Source organism: Manis pentadactyla, chromosome 5 (genome assembly GCF_030020395.1).
Source record: "Manis pentadactyla isolate mManPen7 chromosome 5, mManPen7.hap1, whole genome shotgun sequence".
Taxonomy (NCBI): Eukaryota; Metazoa; Chordata; class Mammalia; order Pholidota; family Manidae; genus Manis; species Manis pentadactyla.
In genome coordinates, this window is record NC_080023.1 from 50,410,281 (window position 1) to 50,432,125 (window position 21,845).

General features: G+C 35.0%; 1 protein-coding gene across 22 annotated transcripts in view; it reads left to right on the top strand.

The window, feature by feature from the left end:
* Positions 1–21,845, top strand: part of ADGRL3 (adhesion G protein-coupled receptor L3) — an 807,141-nt gene that overhangs the window by 518,585 nt on the left and 266,711 nt on the right. For all 22 annotated transcript variants that reach the window (XM_036895181.2, XM_057502261.1, XM_057502262.1 and 19 more), the window contains one exon: positions 13,053–13,853. In XM_036895181.2, coding sequence (XP_036751076.2) covers positions 13,053–13,853 — 801 coding nt within the window. The remainder of the gene's footprint in view (positions 1–13,052; positions 13,854–21,845) is intronic.

The following is a 21,845-nucleotide window of genomic DNA, read 5'->3' on the forward strand; positions in this document are numbered from 1 at the left end:
TCCACGTAGTAAACATTCAATGACTGTTGGTTATTGTTGCTATAAATACTGATGGTTTCAAAATTATGCATTTATTCAATCAAGTTTAAAAAGCCCACAAAGTGAAAGCTATTTTGTTTTCAGTGTTCATTATTTTTAAAATGTAGCACGATGGAACAGAGTACAGTAGTGTTTTTTTTTATTTTAATAATTAGATATAACCAAAAATTATCAAATGGCTATATTAATTAAATGTCCCAAACCTAAAATTATCAAATGGCTATATTAATTAAATGTCCCATTCAGAAAATACTCACTTTAGCTTGGCAATTGTGCAATCCATATACACATTTTATCTTCAATCTTTTTTCCTCTCCTTTTGTGTTTGGTAATATGAGTAAAGTTATACCACATATTCAAGAACATCAAAGATAGAGATCCATTATACTGATTTAACAAATTTAAATAATTTATTGAGCAGCTTCTATATTCAAGGCACTGTTCTAGATGCTGGGACACAACAGTGAATAAAACAAAGTACTTGAGTGCACAGGACTAACTTTCTAGTAGATTTACACAATGTGAAATAATATGGGAATTCCTGAGTAAATAGAGCATCTATTTGAAATTTATTTGGTCTTTAATATTATATTTTTTAATAATCACCTAATATGGTAGATGTAACAATATTTATATAGTACTTAATGCTATGCCTAGAAATAAATTAATATTTTAATAAATACCAACTACAGTCAGTTTACTAGATATCAGCTCTTTTTTGTTTGTCTACAGGGAAGTTTTTTTTTTGTTGTTGTTAAGAAGTAAAAGAAATAAACCTAACAATATTATATTTTTGGCAGTTCCTCCATCAGTGCTCTAGCCAGCAAATTCATTTTTATGGTCCTTCTACAGATAGCTTTTAAGGAAATATAGGCAAACATTTAGGAGCTAGTTGGTTTAAATAGACAGTAAAGTATGTTGCCAGTGGCCCAATAGAGCAGAGAACAATGTTATATTTGTTTCATTCTCTAAAATATGCTTTTCTCTGATTTGATATGTTTCACTGAAATAAACAAAACATGCATTTAGTGAACTACTGAGCAGATGTTGACTGAGTTTGACAAAGGATAGGGAGGGGGAAGAATGCTTTACATTGTTTAATTTAATTTTAAATTTAATATTTCAGCTTTGGATGTTGTACCACATTCTGTACATTTGAAGGATTGTCATCTTACTACTTCCTTTCTCAACTCTGACCTAGCTAATTTACAACCATCTTCTAAGGAGCATGTATTCTGTCTGTCACCATCTTTCCAAGGAAGAATGTAAATTCATAAGGAAAAGAGCTGGGGATGAATATGCTCCTGTTCTTAGGATCATGCACTTTTTGTGTCCAATATACCACTACAGAGCTAAACTACATTATGAATGTTCTCAACTACAAGTGGGAAATAAGTAGAAACTATTCACTATGTTTAACAAGGCCAGTGGAATATTGCTACTGAATAGTTATGCACACACTGGGATGGACACTGAAGATTTACAAAGAAGAGATGCTCTGAGAGAACTGTTATTTCTACAATTTAAGATTCATAATTAGTAAATCATGTTTTCCTTCAGATAAGAAGAAAAGTACCAAGTAGTTTTATGTATGCCACCTTCTTTTTGGCATATTTAATTCTTCTATGTGATGCTGTCCTAAAAAGTGTCCAAAGACTTTTGTATGAAAAGTGGTTTTAAACAGATGGCTCTGAGAAGAGAGTCTATAACAAAAATCAGTGTAATACTGTTTTTCAAGATGAATTGTTGCTGGTTACTAAGAATAATTTTTAAAGTTTTGTTGAAATTGCAGTAAGCTGTTTTAATAGAGGGCAGGCCATCAGATAATTTTCTGTACCTGATAAATATAACTTAGTGGGTAAAGCACTCCTGGCTTTTAGAAAGTAGTAGGGGTAGCTGAGAACTCTATCCCTTCCCTCAATCAATGGAATCATTCAAAAATAGTAGGTTGTACTTGAAAAATAGTGTTTTAATACTTGGGTTTTTATGTTAGAGGCCTGGCATTAATCCTGGGTCTATTATTTACTATTTATTTAAGATACCTGTATCATAGTTTTCCTTTTTTATAATATTGAAATAATAATAATGATACTGTCCACTTTGTAGTGGTAATGTATCTAAGTAGATAATACATGCAAATTATTTAACACCACAGACCACCTAGTAAATAGTAAGCACACAGTATTGGTTATCCTCATTATTTTTGTGCCACCACTTTCATGTTTGTGAGTGAACAGCATAGAAGTTAAAAGTGGATGCTCTGAAGTTCAAATACCAGCTCTTACTGATTGCTAGTTATATGGTCTCTGTACTCAGTCTGCTCATTTGTATCATGGTGACAATGATCTCAACAGGGTTGTTGTAAAGATTACATAAGATAATATGGATAAAGTATTTGGCAAATAAACTGATATAGTGTAAATGATAAATAAATGGCACCAAAAATAACTAGTTTTAATATCCTTAAGGAGAAATTCCACAGAGATTACAATAATCTTTTCTGGCAATTGATCATAGAATAAATATTTTGCAGTGTACAACTATATAAGTAGATAGAGATATAATGGACTCTACTACAGAGAGAAAAGAAGTAGAACCTAAAGAGGGTTTTATGCGCCTACTTTAGCAGAAGTAAAATACATACTTTGTCAACCTTAAGATTTGTCCCTGTCTCTTTTGTTAACTTGTTGAACAAACCATACCAAGTTCATATTTGGAACCATTTGCCTGCAATTTTAAAAGCATGTCAGTGCCAACATTTATGAACCAGCAGTAATAACAAGACATTGAAATAGAACCTAAGAATGCCTGGGTGAAAGATACAGGGTTCTTGCCTTCATAACCTCCAAGTATCTCCAAGAAAAAGATAGAAGGTAAAATATACCAAATGCAAAAAGCATAGTAAATGGGATGGTACAAGTGAAATGAACTAGAATTGATATGGGCAAACAAATGCCATGGGATAAACATTATTGGGTTGTTTCAGTACTGGCCTGTGAGCTTAAAATATCCTTTAGATTTTTTTAAGGGTTATAAAATAAAGATGAGGACTGTGTGACATGGCTGGTATGTGGCCCATAAAACCTAAATTATTTCTATCTACCCATTTTCAGAAAAAGTTTGCCAATCCTTGGTCATTATTAAAGACCTTCCTTCTGAAAAAATAATGTTGAACTTATATAGCTATTCAATATGGGACTGATAAATAGAGTAATATTCATGAAGGAGTAAACTTGGAACCTGCAGAAAGAGTTCGGCTTAACTAGGAGATGAAGGGTGTAAAGCATTCTAAACAGCGGTACTCGAATGAGCAAGTTTTATAAATAAAAATAGGTGTGGAGTATATGAAGTAAAAATGAATAAACCATTATAAAATGTGGTATGATTAACATTTAAGATTAGTAAAAACATTAAGAAAATATGTAAGAAACAAATTTTGGAAAAGTTCAATAATAAGTCTAAAAACCTAAACTTGATTCTAGAGTTGGCATTAGCATTTACCCCAATTTTATCAAATACCAAAAACTGAATGAGTGAGGATCTTAAATTTACCTTTCCAGGGACTTGGTTGACATGCATAAGATACAAGTGACAAATATTTTCTACTAATGAATTCTGAAATTAATTTTTTTTTGTGTGTGTGTGTATTCAATTCTGGAAATCATATTTGTATCATTAGTCTTGTTACTAACTCTGATATTACTAAATATGAGATATTTTATGCTCTTTAGCTAGTGAATCCAGCCCCAGATTGGTTTGGGGGTATTTGGAAAACTTCTACAAAGGGCCAGAGGATGTAGTGTTCTTCAGATTCCTAACCTATTCCTCAGAGTGGTTTGTGGGGTGTTTTTTACCTTACTAAGTGTCTCAGGTTCTGTTGTCCAATTCTCTGGTACCAGGTAGTGATAAAACCTGTTAATTTTAATTTTAATTCACAAATTCCTAAGAGCACTGGCAAAGACTGAAAGAACAATGCTTACTTATAATTCTGTCATGAATAAAGTAACATGACCTAACTTGTTTTTTTCCCATCAGTAAATTAAGATAGCTGTTCCTGGCATCACAGTATATGAAGTTGGGGAGTGAATCAAAAAATACCACATTACTTAATAATTTATTTTTAATCTAATTAGGAGCTCAAAGGTAAACTGTGATATGGGGCTAGTTTCTTAATTCTCTAGCTTCGTTTTTCTTATTTGTGAGATACTGGCTGGGACTCAGTGATATTTAAAAAAAAAAAATGGGCTCAGCCCCCAAACCCAGGGAATAATAATTGTAAAGTATTCAGTAGATATACAAGGATTAGATCTAGATTCACTTTGAATATCCTATTTGTTGCATATCCAGAGCTGGATGAGTAGAACCAAGTAACAGGAATCAGGCGAAAACTAAACACAAGGCTGACTTGTTCTACAAGGAGCTTGATTTGAGTCAAACTGTTGTACCCTGTGTTTCTAACTTCACCTCTTAATGATTCTCCCTCCCTTGTCTTTTTTTAAATTTTATTTTACAGATTCCTTTGAAAGAATTTAAAATAGCTTCTTGTTGGTAAATAAGCATAATGAAAATCACCAATTATTAGACAATAAACTTCCCCAAGTCAAGGATTAGTACCTCCTCTGTAACATATTCATAACAGCACCACCAAGTTCATAGTTTCCATGAGGATTAAATGAAACAGTCTACAGGAGGAAGGTTTACATACTGCCTGCTCGGTATTAGGATTGTATTACTTGTCTCTGTATTCATAGCTCTAAGGGACTTACACATAAACGTATTCAGTGGATCTAATATATAAATGTGTGTGTACAGGTTTCCCCTTTTATTCAAAAGTAGAGAGTTCCTATGATACTATTCTAAACTAAAATAAAATGGGTGTAAAGCAAAGAAGAAATTATCATTCCTTTATATGGCAAATTTTGAGCATTTCCAGACCCAAAAAAAACCTCTCTTAGGCTTTTCTGATACCTTAGGGTATATTTTGCTAATGGATGCACACAATAAACTGAGATAATCAATAGTGGATCACAGGTACAGTTCAAAGGCATGGTGTCTGGCAGCCCAGCGCCGCGGAGTGCGGTGCCCAGGGAAGGAGCTCCACCACGCTCACTGCTACTGGTGGGCGCTCGCTGCGCCCGGAAGTGCGCCCTGTGGCACAAATGCTGGATGCTGTTTTGTCTTTTCGTCTTTTTTTTGTTTTGTTTTGTAAAATCAAAAATCCTTTTCAGATTTATTTTGGTTAACAACAAAAAAAAGTACTAATGCCGGTCTTCCAGAACAGCAAAGTGGTGTAATGTGAGCTTTGGAAAAAGCATACCCCAACAGTCTTACACACTCTGAGGGGCTCTGCCGTTTTCTCTTTTTGGCAACTCTTATTAAATGCCATGCGGCTGTTACATAGTGATGACAAGTCATTATGACAAGGGTACAGCCTTGATGAACCAACCCAATGTAATGTCGACTTTAAGTGTTAGCAATGATAACTTTGAAAAAGCATTGTTACTAGGAGCTATTACCAGTAGATTCTCAAAGCAGTCTACTAATAGCGCTATTTTCACTTAAAAGGCTAAATTAATAATAGTGAAAGATTTTACAGATCCATCAATGGGATGGGAAGGCAATACAAAATATAAAAGGCATTCTCAGTCTCTAGCATCTCTAGATATTGCATTTAAGTGTATAAATTAGAATGTGTCTAGTGAAAGCATTTTATGAATTATTGACATTTTCAATCTACACACTCCAGGATGAAATTCATTAGGAGGTGACAATTTTGGAAACACGTTACAGAGAGCCTTTGTAACACAAGGTGCTTGAGCGGCATTCTTATTCACTGATGCATGGGTATTATTTGGAAAACATAATTTAGAAGTTAAGCTGCAGAGATTACCCCTGTCTTTCATTAAATAAAGGATTAGCACTCCATTTACTGAAAGAGACAGGTGTCTGTCAGAATTTTTGATGTGCAATATACCAGAAAAATTAGTGAACTTCACAGAATTTTTATTTCTATTTACTGAAGTGTTTCTGTATTTCCTTGGTGGATGTGAAATAGAAGAAAAGAGAAAATTTTCTGTTTCAGAATAATAAAAATTAACAGGACATGAGGTATTCGGCACAGGTTTGCTTCTGGTGATAAGGAAAATCTTGTTTCCTTGCCCAAGAAACGAGGAACCCATTTTTTTCCTATTATTTTATCTTCCCTGGAGCAATGCATCACTAGTCTCAGGGGTGATAACGCTGAGAAGTATGACATCCAGTCCTTTCTTTGAAAATACCACAGTGCAATTCATCATGTCACGGAAGCATAGGAAATATTAATTGAGCTCTCCTTTGTGCTGGGCACTGGAGATACAATCATGAATAAGATCAAAACTTGGATTTGAATTCCAGCTCAACCACTTATTAACCAAATAGGCATGCATCTTTGTGCTTACTCCTCATTTGAAAAGTTAAGACAATGAGAATATCTACCTCATATGATTTCCATGAGCTGTTTAAATTCGTATGCAAAACTTCAGTGCATAATGTGACACGTGACATGTGCTTAATGTTATGTTATTTCTGGGAACAGACATAGTGCATGCCCTCAGAGATTCCATTTTAATTATATTTATCTGCTCTAAAGTGCACTCTTATGTGAATTTGGTGACAGAAAGGAAATGGAACACAAGAACCCAAAAAACAAACAGTGTTTCATTGAGTTTACACATTGCCAGAGTCAGTATATAATATTAGACCAATGACTGGACTCTGTCACCTACCAATGCTGATCCAGTCAAATCCTTTAACATTTTGAGTTCTGGCCGATTCATCTTGAATATGGGAATAAAAAATACCACTTCATAGTGTTGTTAGAAGAATTAGGTCAAACAATTCATGTTTTATAACTTAACAAAAATGTTATTAAGTTACAAAACGCTATACAAATATATAGTAGTATTGTGAACTTTTGGCTATCCAATTATAGATTATTTTGTTTGTATATTAGGCACCAGCAAATTTTCATCCAAGACTGATTTTTTTAAATTACTTAGTTTTCCTTTCTTTCATCTTCCTAACTGCCCGCTGGCCTGTGGTATGGTTACCCAAATGTATTTTAATAGTCTAAGCCAAATGTAACCAAGAAAGTAATTCTATTTAAAATACTACTACATTTCAATGATAAAAATATTTGTTTATAAATTATTTAATATAACTTTCTTATGTCCTATGTGTCTTTTTATTTATATATTTCAGAAATATAGAGGCATCATAGGATTACAACATTCTACTCATTACAACCTTCTGCATGTAAATTCCAGATAGAAAATGTATGATAATTTAAAAGAAAAGAAAATTTAAGCTACACTAGAATTAGAGAACAATTTCATAGTTCTTAGTTACGGCAGTGGAGTTCTGACAATTTTGGGCTTGCAACAATTTTATTCCTGTAATTTGCAATACAGTTTGAAAAAGCTTGGCAACGTATGCATATGCTCTCTCATCCATACTTTTTCTAATTAAAAGATGCAATTCCAAAGAATTGCATATGGTACAGATATGGATAAAACTAATAACATCTTACTTTTCTAAACAATAACATAACTATCTATTATATCTATTTTATGCACTGTTGGGAAATTAAGGGAAAATTTACTAGTCTTTTTTTCCTGTTTCTTCCTTTTATGCAGAATAAAATTACGCTTCCTTTGAATTTGTCATTTACTTTATGCCCAGGATATAGTTTATGACACAGCGTTTGACAAAGGACAACAGTGGATCATTTTAAGGAAATATATAAACGTATTTGTAGAGGCTGAATGGACAATAAGAATAGGTGGGGATTAAGAGTGAAGAGAGAAAAGGAGAGTAGCTCCACAGAGACTTGGAAATGAACAGTGACAGCTGAATGTCAGAATTCAGGCTACTGGGCCAGAATAAAGGACAAGAGGTCCTGGAGGAGGCCTAGCTCAGTGGCATCACACAGTTCACTTATTTACTATCTCACCACTGAGAGGAGAGAAGGGAGTAATTTTTGGCCTGTGTTTTTAGATCATCACAGGCTGTTTTATAGTAACTAACTTTTTCTTGCCAGTATAATCCTCAAGACCATGTATATACTTTTTTATCTTTTCTTTTTTTCTTCCAGTTTTGTCTTTAAAGAGTTGGAGATAGAAGTTGCTTGTAAATTGTAGTTTCCTCCACATCCATCATAATATACAAGGATATTATGGGGATAAGCATCACACATATGGTTATAGCAAATCTAAATTCTCCTTCACCATTTTTTTCTTTTTGCTACATACTTACAATAGCAAGAAGCAGAATTAATCTCCTTTATTTGGATTATGTATTAACTCAGTAGCTGTTCACTGAGTATTTATGATGTGCCAGGCACTGTGAGGTTGTGGAGGTTACAGAGATAAGCATGTTTCTTATATCCATGCAATTTGTATGTGTGTGTGTGTGTGTGTGTGTGTTTTCAGGATGGGCGGAAGCTTCTGGAATCAGAATTAGATGCTGGACAAGGACTGGCTAAACCCAAATGTTGCTAAGCTTTTTAATGACAAATTGTGTTTGCCTTGCCAGTTTTTGTTATGGGAATATGTTTTGTGTGTGCTTATTTCAACTTAAATTATGGGATTGTTTTACTTCAGTCTCGAAAATAGTAAAAAAATGATAAATGAGCTATAGCCAGTCATGACATAGGCAAGACCATAATCATTTTCTCCGAAGTGGAACTGCCTAATACATCTTAATTTTGAATAACCAGCAAGTAGCAAAGGCAAGCTTTACTTATGTTACAGTTTATGCCAATTTCTCTCAGATTAGACCAGGACTAGAGAATTACTTGTAGAATTTTACCTAGTGATGGTTGAGAAAAGAGAGGTAAAAGATCTTAAAAAATAAAAAATGTCCATTAAATTTTAAGATAGCATTTACAGGATATCATACCTTAACCAATACTTACCTTATCAATACTTTTCATATCCCACTTTCCTCATGAAATATTTGTTGTAGAAATACCAATCATCAAGAAGTTAGGATAATTGCACTTAGAATAAGTGTTTTATGTGATGTAAGAGTAAAGTTGTGTGAATGTATGTTTTATGTTTTAGAATATAAGTACCCCTATATATAATTCTCAAAAAGATACATATTTAGAGCTATTTCAGGGAAAAAATTAGGTCTAGAAATTTCTTTGTAGGCTAGTCGCTGAAAAGTATCACAGTTAGTATGACTTTCCCACTCACCACCTCCACATCAGCTGCAGCGAGCCTCGAGTGCAAATATACTATTGGTTAAATAAATTTTTAAGGTGCTTCATTAAGCTTCCTCTAGTTGTCAGTCTGAATGGAGGCTTGTTAGCACTCTAGTCATAGCAGGAAGTGCATCTCTCAGGTAAAGCTTTTAACTTACCTATAATGAGGTGTACAGTCCAGTGAACATTGAAGTTACTCAATTTGGAGTATGATAACAAATTATAACAGTATAAGTAGAGTTTGTATAGAAATACTGTTAAAAATAAGACTTAAAACAGGTCATAGAAATGCTGTTAAAAATGAAATTAGTGAAAATTAATGATAAGGAATCTAAAAATGAGAGCCCCTTTCACAATTTCCTAAGCATGACTTTTGTATATACAGTTTGTCTTCCAGCACATGTGATATTGAGCTTTCAAAAAAGTCAATGGAAAGGAATGAGTGTGAGTTCAACACTAATTGGAGACATGAGCTCAAGTCAAAACACAAAATTCTTACCCAAATGTAATTACCTGAAACCGTATTTCTCCCTTATTTTGAAACTTTCCTAGGGCTTTATTTATTGTGCATAACTCAGCTCATCCCTTCCCACATACATCGTCTTAGATTTATAACACTTGCAATCTGTAACCTTTAAGTTTGTGTTATGAACCCATTCTCCCCTGATTTTTTTGTTTTTTTTATTTCATTGGCCCCTTTTCTTTTGTTGCTATCTAGGCAAATTGTTTCTGATGAAACAAATGTTTATGACATAAAGAAGATGCTGCTTGATGAGTTTCATAAATACGTTACAGTTTCCCAGAATTTCCCCTTACTTGTATTGATCAATACCTTAAAAATAATAATGGAATCTAATTTGAGAGATGCATAGCCATGCCATTTTATTAATTTATTCTTAAAGGAGTGTATTGAAAGACTCAGTTAAGAATTTCAGAAAACGCCAGAGTGGGTATTGTTTATATCAACCTTCCGATAACAAATTTTTTGGAAAGACACTATTTTGTCACAGTAATATGAAATATTGATGAGTAGGAGGGAGAGAAGTTTCAATAAGGATTATGAATCTGTTTATTCAGTGTGAGCTCATTCCCTGTTAATGTGTAGCCTCATGAGGTGCATTTCTCATAAGACTGACAAGCCATGGAATAACTAGGCCTTAAGAAGTGAGTTGCCGAGTAGTTTCTTCTGAAGAGATCAATTCTTACGATGGGCAAAAAACAAATACTATGATAAATAGTGGTACAAACTATAATATTTTATAAGTGAGGCTAGGCAAACTATTTGAAAGCTTTCTGTATATAGTTACTTCCCTACCTTTCAAACGGAGATATTGGTGTTCTTATTAAGAATATTGCGTTTCCTATGTCTATAGTTTGGAACTGTATGTTTATTCAATCTTAACTTGATTAACTTCTGCTTTATTTTTTCCAAGTTTGTACTGTATTTTTAAGCTTATATAATATGATTGTTTTTTTTTTATAAAGTAATTTTATTGGAGGATTATGTTTGTAAAAACAAATACATAATGTTCAAGAAGCAAGTATGAGTGAAATAAATTATTTACTTTCAGTTTGGAAGAGGTGAATAAAAAGTGGTTGGCCAATACCGTACCATTAATCTATTCTCTTTTCTCCTTTCTCTCTTTACTTCTCTCTCTCCAATAGAAGTGGAACAAAAAGGTAATTAAATACCTTTCATGAATTATGTATTTTTTATAGGCTAAGTTATTTAACAGTTTAACATTTAGTTAAAATAATTTTATTATTAATTCTTATCTATTTTATGAAGATTTATTTACTACTGCTGCTCAACTTCATCATGATCTGCTATACTGACTAGTGCTGGTTTGATCCTTTTATTAAACAGTTCAATAGTGTAGAATTTTCAACTGTGTTTTGTATTCCTCTTTATTTTTAAATAAGCAGTTAAAAATCTAGTAGATGGTGATGGATAGTGATCGCTTTAGATTTGGTTTTCTTTGTATATTAGATAATTTTCCATAGTTCTGGTGTGGTTTCCCCTGTTCCTTTAATTTTTAACTACTGGGGAAAGAGAAGATGGTTTCCTGAAATACCTTACAGTGAATTACTTTAGTAAACAAGGGTTGATTATTGTCTAACATTAAGTTTTTATACACTTTTGACAGCAATGCCTACCCATCCTTTATAATTATAGCCATCATATTGGAAGCCTAAGAAATTCTTCTAAACATCAGTTTTATGATTGAATATAATTTGATGATGGCCCTCTGTTGTTGCTATGGAAAATTTTTATAGCTAACCCTTCAAACTTTCCATTTCTCCAAAGACAATACTTTGGGGATTTTAATAACTTTCCTTAATAACTGGCAAATTGTAGATGATTTCATCTTTGATTGTTTTTCATTGAATTCAGGCTTACTGTGGCTGTTATGGAGCTAATCACTAATATGAAGAGATTCATACTTTAATCATTAATATGGGTGAACATCCAAATTCCTTGTGATTTCCTAATTTCTCCACCCGAAACACTTCTAATCATTTCAAACATAACACTGGACTGCATGGTTATTTTCCAGTGGGTTTGTTTTGCAAAAATATTAGAGCAGTGTTTCCCATAGTAGGTTCAGCAGAACACTACACTCCCAAGAGCTTCTGTGATCACATTAATTGGTGAAATTGCCTCCCCTTCCCCACTTCTGCAGCAGAGATTCATTAATGTATTTTAGCTGTTAAAGTCTCTGCTACAATTCCATTTTATATGATATTTCTTTAGTACACATGGCCGAAGATACCTGTTTTCTTTTTGTGTAACACCCAGCTATACCACTTGAAATGGGTGCTCATGGACCATCCTCTGGGAAACATTGCTTTATAGCTCCTTCACTGTAGGTGAGTAAATCAAGCTTCCTGACCACCACGCACACAGCATACTACTGAATCATACTAAAAATCAAGTCAATCAGAGAATACCTGCCCATTTTCAGTCTGAAGTATGAGCAGCAAAATATTGTAGCAAGTAATCTTGTTTTTTAATGTTCTTCTCATGTAACAGTAAAAGACACATGTTTTTAAGTTTCAATACTACTGTATTTAACAGGACATTTTTAACTGATTAAAATCTAGATCTTGGGTTCTTCTCTGTAACCTTTCACCTTTTCTTCTTTCCTTTCTTTTTCTTCCTTTCTCTTTTCTCTTTCAGTATCCATCCATCACTCATTTTCACCTGTGGGGGTTTGCATGCTCTGTGTGTGCTAAGAGCTTTTTTGCTAGAAGTTTCAGTGGCCTGCATTACAGGGCTTTTCTTTTCCTCTGTTAATATATTTCAGTTACTATTGGATTTCCATTTGTTTCTTAATGATAAGTATTGAATAGCTAATATCATCTGAATGAAAGCAATATATTTTAAATTGCCAGTAAGATACTTTAACACTTCATGTGTAAACATTTGTATTTGTTATATGTCTATAGAATATGTAGATGTATGTCACATCTATATGCATGTAATAAAAGAAATTATAACACATTTACAAAGGTAAAAATGAAAGGAGAGCACAACTGTTCATAAAAAAGCCAACTTTTTTCAGCAAATGAAATAAAAATGATTTTGAACATAAGTCAAAATTAATGTGAAAAACTACTTTGTTTTCTCAGAAGAATGCATCAAAACGAATAAGTGGTGGTGGGTATGTCATGTTAGAGTTGCATTCCATTTGGAGCAAAATAAGAATATATGGCAAAATATGGAAACTAATATATTTATCATTTTTAACTCTTTGCTTTCCAACAGTTTTTCTTTGTCCTGGACTACTAAAAGGAGTATACCAGAGTGAACATTTATTTGAGTCTGACCACCAGTCTGGGGCATGGTGCAAGGACCCTCTGCAGGCTTCTGACAAGATTTATTATATGCCCTGGACCCCCTACAGAACTGATACCCTCACCGAGTACTCATCCAAGGATGACTTCATTGCTGGAAGGCCCACCACGACCTATAAGCTCCCTCACAGAGTGGACGGCACAGGCTTTGTGGTGTACGATGGGGCTTTGTTCTTCAATAAGGAGCGCACCAGGAACATAGTAAAGTTTGATTTGCGGACTAGGATAAAGAGTGGAGAGGCTATCATAGCAAACGCCAACTACCATGATACCTCCCCTTACCGATGGGGAGGCAAATCTGACATAGACCTGGCAGTGGATGAGAATGGGCTATGGGTAATCTATGCAACAGAACAAAACAATGGTAAGATTGTCATTAGCCAGTTGAACCCTTACACCCTACGGATTGAAGGCACATGGGATACTGCTTATGATAAAAGGTCAGCTTCCAACGCATTTATGATTTGTGGGATTCTGTATGTGGTCAAATCTGTATATGAGGATGATGACAATGAGGCTACAGGGAATAAGATTGACTACATTTACAACACCGACCAAAGTAAGGATAGCTTGGTGGATGTGCCCTTTCCCAATTCATACCAGTACATAGCGGCTGTGGATTACAACCCCAGGGACAACCTTCTTTACGTATGGAATAACTACCACGTTGTGAAATATTCTTTGGATTTTGGACCTCTGGATAGTAGATCAGGTAAGTTTGACTTTTGCTTTTTCTCTAGGGGGAAACATTTATAGTTTGTTTTCAATGAGTTTATTGTACATGAGATTAGACCTCCTTTGTGGTCTTCCTTCTGACCTGTGTACCTGAAAATTGCTTACTGTCTTTTCATCTAAAAGAATGATACTATTAATCACTTTCAGCTGTAAAAAAGTGTAAGTATAAGAAAGATTCTCCTCTATTCAGCTAGTTTTCTTTGAAGGGCATTTTCATTATCAGCCGGTTAGTTCTTTGTGCAGTGAAATGCACAAAACCTTTGCCATCCCACAGAATGCCATCCCTTCTAATTAATTGTGACATGCCCTCAGAAGTGCTCTCCACTTGGAAAATGTCAAAGGATTCGCTTGATATAATGCTCTAGGAGCCCTACACCAATATATTCACCTTGCAGAGAACATCATATATATATATATCCACCCCTTTTGGGAATATTGTCAGTTTGAATGAATATATGTATGACTGTACCTAGTTGATGTATACAGAAAAGTTCATAACTGATAAATACAGAAAGAATAAATCTCATTTTTATAAGAAACAGCCATATAAAAACACAGTTTTGAGTAAATGAGAAAGTTAATCATTAATTCCCATTCTTGAAAGGTTGTTTTGTTTTGTTTTGTTTATCCTCTCTATAGCATACTCTTTCCTTTTAATGTTGTTTAAAGGCAGTCATTAATTGCTTTTTAAAGATTTTTATTTATACAACTGAGCAGAATTAGTTTAGAAGTTCAATTATTTTATCTAACAATTACTATATTATATACATGTAATACTTAGTATCTTTTGATAAACTACAATGGAAAACTAAGATGTAGGTGTCTGAATTTTGATAGTAATATAGCAATTCAAATTTGTTTTTTTCTTTCAGTGCTTACATATTAATATTTCTTATTTTGTGCATTGCTTTTACCATGTTTTTACTAGCATGCCCTTCTACTTCCTAACTTAGTTCATTATGTACATTTCTTCTTATACAACTAGATTTTAAATTCCATATGACCAAATCATTGCCTTACCCATCTTTTTATTGTATTTTTTTATCTGACCATTATTTCTATCTCCTGAGACACTAGTGTAATATATGGCATCTATAAAATAGAGGTACAATAAGTCTTTGTTGAGTGATTGAATTAATGAAAGAATGGCTTCCCACTGCTTACTGTGATAGAATATCAAATTAGGTATCATTTTTTTCTAATCCATGAAAGGCTTCAGTCAAGAGTGGCAGCAATTTTTTCCATGGCCAACCATGCTGATATTATGTTGAGTTGTCTTTTATGGAAGGAGAAGCCTCAATATACAACAAAAACAAAAGCAACTTCTCCTTACTAAGTCCTCAAAAATTTTCTAGACTAAGTGCAGTATCTGGCTCACCTCTGTATAGGTAAGGTTTCTCAGTCCCATATACCAGTCCCCTGAAAACCTAAGCAAAAATCAGTTATCTGGAGCATTCTGGAAGGACAGTTCTTTCAATTGTTAAACCAAAATTTATATTTTGTTAGTGAAAACTCAGTTGGTGAGTGGTTCTTAGTCTCTTTTTGACTTTTAATTGGAAGAAATAATTTCTAATTGCCTTCAAAGAAATAAAAAATAATAACTCATCATCTTTTAGGGTTAAATCAGTGAATAAGGGACAGTGACATATTTCAAATTTAATTTATTGGAAATATGCAGTATTTTTACTTAGAATAATAGGTTAAATTAATTAAATATTCCAGGTTTTGATTTAATGGACTGAAACAAATTCTTAGCTCAGTGTTTATAAATTTTCCTTAAAGAGTGAGATGATACCATAGTTTATTTAGAGACTTGCCAAAAACATTGAAAAATGATAAAATTCAGCTTTTGAAATTCCTAACTTAAGCCAGGAGATTCTGTTTTGCAACAAGCAAGGTTGCACCTGTATATAATTGCAAGAAAAAGTATCAATTTTCTTGTCTGAGGCTCAAATTAAAAAGCTAGTACTTTGGTGTGGAATTACTCCAGTTTAGAGGTAGAAAGAATAAGTGTAGAAGTAAATTTTATACATGGTATGTGTGGATATGAGAAATCCAATTAGCATTAGTAGAGGCTCTTCATCTTATTCCACCCAAACAGTGTCAGCTGGGTGTTTTTCTTTAGTAAATTAGGTTGACATTTTTCAAAGAAATTACCCCTAGTGAATTCTTATTATGAATCTTCTTATGTGTCTGTCTATGTATAGAAACCAACTTAGTATAAATACGTTAGGGTCAAAAAGACTAATTCTAAGGCTGTAGACCTAAAGTGTATTTGCTGTTGCCATCTGTTGGAAGCAGGCTATTTTTGCTCCATCTCAACTGAGGTCTAATCAATCAATATTTACACTTTTGAAGTTTTTATAAAGGGGTATCTATGTTTTAGTTCTATCTAATATAACTATTCTGTACATTAAAAGATTTGGATGTTGGCAGTTAAGAGGTAAATATGCTTCTCTTGGATATATAAAAATCCTCTGGTGAAGTATACTCATAGGTGACATGCTTCTGAACATGAGCTTGGGAGTCTGAAGGACTTGAATTTGAACTCTGCATCTAGTGCTTGTTTGACTCTGGCCAGGTTGCTCAGCCTCTTGGTTTTGGTTTCCTCTACTTAAAATAGAAAAAAATACCTGCCTCAGAAGATTAGTGTTAGATTTTAATGAGATGATATATTAATAGGCACAAAACCCTTAAACTAATAGCTACACACCAACCCTACTAGAATCATTATTATCCACATCTTCTAAAGGAGGGACCTAAGGCCCCACAGCTCATATAACTTAACTCGAAAATCATCCAGCTGTGAAAGTGCAGCTTGACTTCGGACTTACATTCCTTCCTGTGACAGTAGTAGTGGAAAATATGCTTACAGAGAGGCTGTGCGTACATTCAGTCCTTTGATAGCAGTAATCTCAGTATCCCCATCTCCTGGTGCCAATCTCCTGGTGCAAATCTAATTTGCTGTTCTCATGTTGGATAATTACCATAGATTTGCAATCTAAAAAAAAAAATTATATTTATTCTTCAACTGTGAAATCAGATGTATTTTTTTAATGAGAATATTTTAAATTCAGAAACGATAAACTTTAAGGAAGAATATAAAGAAAAAGTTACCTCCTCAGAAATATCCTAAAATCATTCATTAATTCCAGTGCCTTACTGTTCCCAGCACCCATTTTCAAATCGCCTGTGGTCATGTTGCTTGTTAGGTTGAATCCGTTACATGACATGTTTGTATTCTTTTTCAAAGGAAAACATCCTATATAATGGAGTAACCTGTAAAGCAAGTTGTTTTCAACAATATCTATATAAAGAAATGAAATTGAATTTGATTTTTTTAAACTTGCAGTTTTGATGTTCATTGTTTGTAAGTGCAGTTTCTCCTTGCAAAGTTCTTTTATAGTCCATTTTTCTTGAAAAAGTTTTAAAACGTTTAAGATTTGTTCTAATTTTTCTCAAAAGACACAACATTATATTGTCATCACTTATTCTGTATTACATTGAATGCAACTTTCCAGTATTCTTTCTTTTTTTAGTTTTCCAGCATGAAATTAGTGGGAAAATGATTCAGTACTTATTCCATATTGCCATCCACATAAAAATTTATATGTGTAAATTTTATAGAAAAAAATCTGTTATGATGATATATTTACATCTCACATCTTAAAGAACATACAAATGCAAATCATTTTCAATTTATAAAAAACTTTGTTCAGAAAATGAGATTTTGATTCACATTGAAGTAATCTTATTGTTTCAGTCATTTTATTTACAAATACTTGTAGAGTGACTGATTAATAGATTTGTCAAGATTTGTTGAATGGCTTAAGGAATAAACAAATTAATTATGGTATAAATTTTCTAAAAACCTTATTCAGAATATAAGGGGAGTGGGAATGTTAGTCCTAAAAAAAATTTTTTAAACTACATGTGTACTTCTCAGGTAATCATCTTCACTCTTTGCCACGCACGTCTATGATCTACAAGTTTTATGAGTCCTCTCAGTTATTCCCGACCCCCACCACCCATACCTATAGCTTCTTCCCTTCTTCACTCAGATTGTAATGAGCTTTTGTAATATAAAGGAACTTTAGCAGGTGTTAAGGATATGTGCCAAAGTGTATTAACACCTAATGTGCTTTCTCCTAGAAATAATTGGAAGAAATTAAAGTCAGTAGTCTTATAATAGGGAAGGATGTGAGCAACTGCTCAATGGATTTTATATTCAGAACATTTTCTGAAATTTTTCAGTAGACAACCTGCAGAAATTTCTTCAACTTAGAGAAGATGGAAAGTGTATTATATTCAGAAATGAATAAATCTGTTCTTTTGAAAGTCCAAGTGATTCAGTTCAGGATACCTGTGTCGGTGCTTGTAAGCAATAGCTTCTGAGTATAAAGTGGACATGAAGGTGCTTCCTCAGTGTTTTCTGAGCAGAAAACCAAATCTAGAACTATCAGATCTAGAAATTTCTTCAAGTTCACTTAACTGAGTCTTTGTCCTATCTTATAAAATGTGATGTAAACTATACATTCATCATTGCCAGCAATTTTCTATCTTTTGTAAGATACACATAAAAACCTCCAATTAATGGTTAGCTATTTCATAAGTTATTTGAGTTATTCTCATGTTGACATCGTAATTCTAAAACTGTACCTTTCATCCTGATATGTCTGATGTGAAGGAATCAAATACTTGCATCACTTGCCTTTATCTATTAGTGATTAATGTTGACTTCCACTCTTCAGTTCTTTCTCCCAAAATATCTTGTGTCAAGTTCATTATCCATTATAAGTAGGAGTGAGATGTAAGGTATTTTTTTTTAGTCTTTCAGTTTGTTTCTAAACTATTGAAAGAACAATCTAAACTTCCCTTGTCAGATATACACTTTTTCCAGTATTCCTTACTGAAAGGGGAGGAAGTAGGCTCAAGTTGATAATAAGAATAAGCAGAGAAGTCCAGCTCCAAAATATTCCTAAAATTAGTATGCCTAACAGATCTAAAAATCTATTAGTTGAAATTAGTGAAATACATCAAGCAATGAGTCTGAACGACAGAATGATGAATTCCTGTAGCTACTGTCTTGTACCTGCTCTTCTGTTTCTGTAACATGATCCACATTTTCTCGAAAACCACTTGAGATTATGTAAATTTAACCATTCTTATATATGCTGAAGATAGGAAAATCTAAAACAACAAAAAGCCTACACATAACAGCTTAACAATGCAGATAAGGTGCACCTTCTGTCCTTATAATATGCTAATTAAGTGCATTTGTGTCTCTAGTAAAAGCTGTGGCTATGTAGTGATGAATAAGAACTTTAAACACACATGACACCTCGTTAAAATGTAATTTTCCCATCATATATCTGAGCCCTTTACTTTGACAGCTGAGTAATATGAGTGCTGGGCAGAGAATCTTGAACATTTTGAAACTTTCACATGTTTAATAGGTAGCTGAATCTGCTTCCTGAACAGTTCAGGTAAACCTGGCATACTCTAGTCACAAAATAGGTCTGAAAGGAGTGGTGTCTTCATTCAGTCTTTTCCTTAGCCTGTGGGTTATACTGCTTCACAGTTTGTGGATAAAGTGAAGGTCCCCATGTTCAGGACTCTCCCCTGGCCCTGGTCGGCTAGCTCACTGCACACGTGTGGGTAATACGTTGTTACTGACTCTATATAAAGAGCTCCTCCCAGGGCTCTGGGCAACACGATGGCATGGCTGCAGGAGAGCAGAGATGAGACTGGAGTGGTGGCAGCACCAACGACAGAGACTGAAACCCATTGGCAAGACAACTGGAGATAGCATGATTCATTGTTGACTAAGGAAAAGAACAGGCTTCCCTCATGGGAGGAGTGTTTCAATGGGCTGCATCTATGGATGGGGAGACCTTTGAGTGTCCCCCAGTGGACATGTGGTCCAATGTGGCTTGCCTCCTAGATAGAGGACTGGGCTCCAACCCAAGACTGGGAAGGGGTGGAGGCAACACCTCAGGCAGTAAAGTTGGCCCTCAGCAAAATAGGGAATTCCTTAGAGAAACAGAGTGCCTGTGAGGCCGCGGGACTGATGGGGAGTTTTCTTCTCCCAATATTGAGAAAGGCCATAGGGAGAAAGACGTCCTTCTGCAAGAAACATGAGAAGAGGCAGCACAAGAACATGAGCTGTGAGGTGCCACTGAGGAGGTAAAATATTTGTTGGTGACTGAAATGGTATCACTACAAGGTGCTGTGGAAATGGAAAAGTATGTCATGGTAACTGGAGAGGAAGCAGCACGAGAAGGAGCAGCGGCCTAAGAAGTAGTGGCACAAGAAGAAACAGCCCGAGAGCGCAGGCTGTCGGGTGCTGTGGGGCAGGTGAAGGATGTAGTGGAGCCGTAGGCCCCAGAAATGGAGGAGCGGAGGTTTGACAAACAGGTGGGGATGGAAGCCCTGCCAGTGCTGGAGGCATCAGCCCCTCCTTGGTTGAAACCCCACCTTGTTAAAAGGGGGTGGAAAGCCCGAAAGAAAATGAAGACTCGGCAACCACAGGTTCCTTCAGGAGAGGTGCAGCCCCTCCCCAGGTAATGGAGCACTCTGTGCTCTGCTCCTGTCCTCAGGCTCCAGCACAAAAGGAAACATGGTCTGCTTCTCTAGGGAAGAATTTAAAGGGCCCCATGAAGGTCACAAGGACCCAGATGTGGGTTGATTTGATAAAGGCAGGAGCTGACAAAGAAATTGGCAAATAGATTTTTACTGGAGCTGTGGCAACAACTGAGATCAGAGCAGCAGTTCCAGCTGCTGAGGATGAAGCAGAAGATAGAGTTAAAGCCACAAGATTGGCCTGTTTGTCTGTAAGACTTTCTGCTGGAGAGGCTGGAGAAGGTGGTTATTGTAAGGCCCACTCATGGTTCTTTTACAATGTTCCAGCTTCCTTGCACAGGGACCATTGCACAGAGGATTGAGGGCACAGTTTGAGAATTGTGAAGCCTGGAGGGGTGGAGTGTGAATAAAGTGAAGGTTCCCATGCCAGGATTTTCACCTGGCCCTGGTTGGCTAGCCCACTACACATGTGTGGGCAATAGGTCGTTATTGACTATATAAAGAGCTCTACCCAGTGTTCTGAGTGCCACGGTGGCAGGTTGCAGGGCTGCACAACTGCAGGAGAGCAGAGGCTGGAGTGGTGGCAGCACCGAGGACAGAGACCGAGACTGCTGTGTGAGCAGAGAGGCCCAGAGGCAGAGACCTGCTCAATGCATGCAGACTCGCTCTGAGTGGATGGGATTCTAGTGATTGATCTGCCACAATGGGAATAAAATTGGGTATAAACCCTTTACTCCAAGAATGTTCCACTCTCATTTCTTTAGTCTCATTGAATCCATAGTGAATTTGTCTGGGGCTGAAACCCATTGTCAAGACACAGTTCCATTTGAGATGCCACATTATCTCTAAGTTTAATTTACATATATCTTAGTAGCTGAGTAAACTATAAGAAGAAAAAAAAGTTGTCATCTAATTGTTGCTACTTTCATCTGGGTCTGTATTTTTAAGCACCCACTGTTTTCCTGTCTGCTGAGGAGTCTCCTCTTTTTCCTTCCAGTGCTGCTACCTGCCTGTAATGACAGTCGCTACCTGAAGGCCATTGCTGATGGCAGTTTTTCAGGGAGCATAGCCAAAACTTGCAAAACTTATAGTAGTTATTCCATTGCTACTTAACATCAGCTGAATTCTTTGAATGCTTGTTTTTACCTTTCTTGTATTTTTCTTTCTTTGTAACTGAAGGCTAAACCTTTCCAGAATGACACCTTTTGCTTTTCAGACTCTGAATATCAAAAATCACAGTCCTGTATGAAGCAAAGCTGGTCCTGGCTTTTTATAGCTGAGCCCAGTGTTAGCCATTTATCTAACATCTAGGTGACTTTCCTAGTAAATAAGACAAGATGAAAGGGATGAAAAGGTTCACAAATGTTACCAACTTATTTTTTTCCCC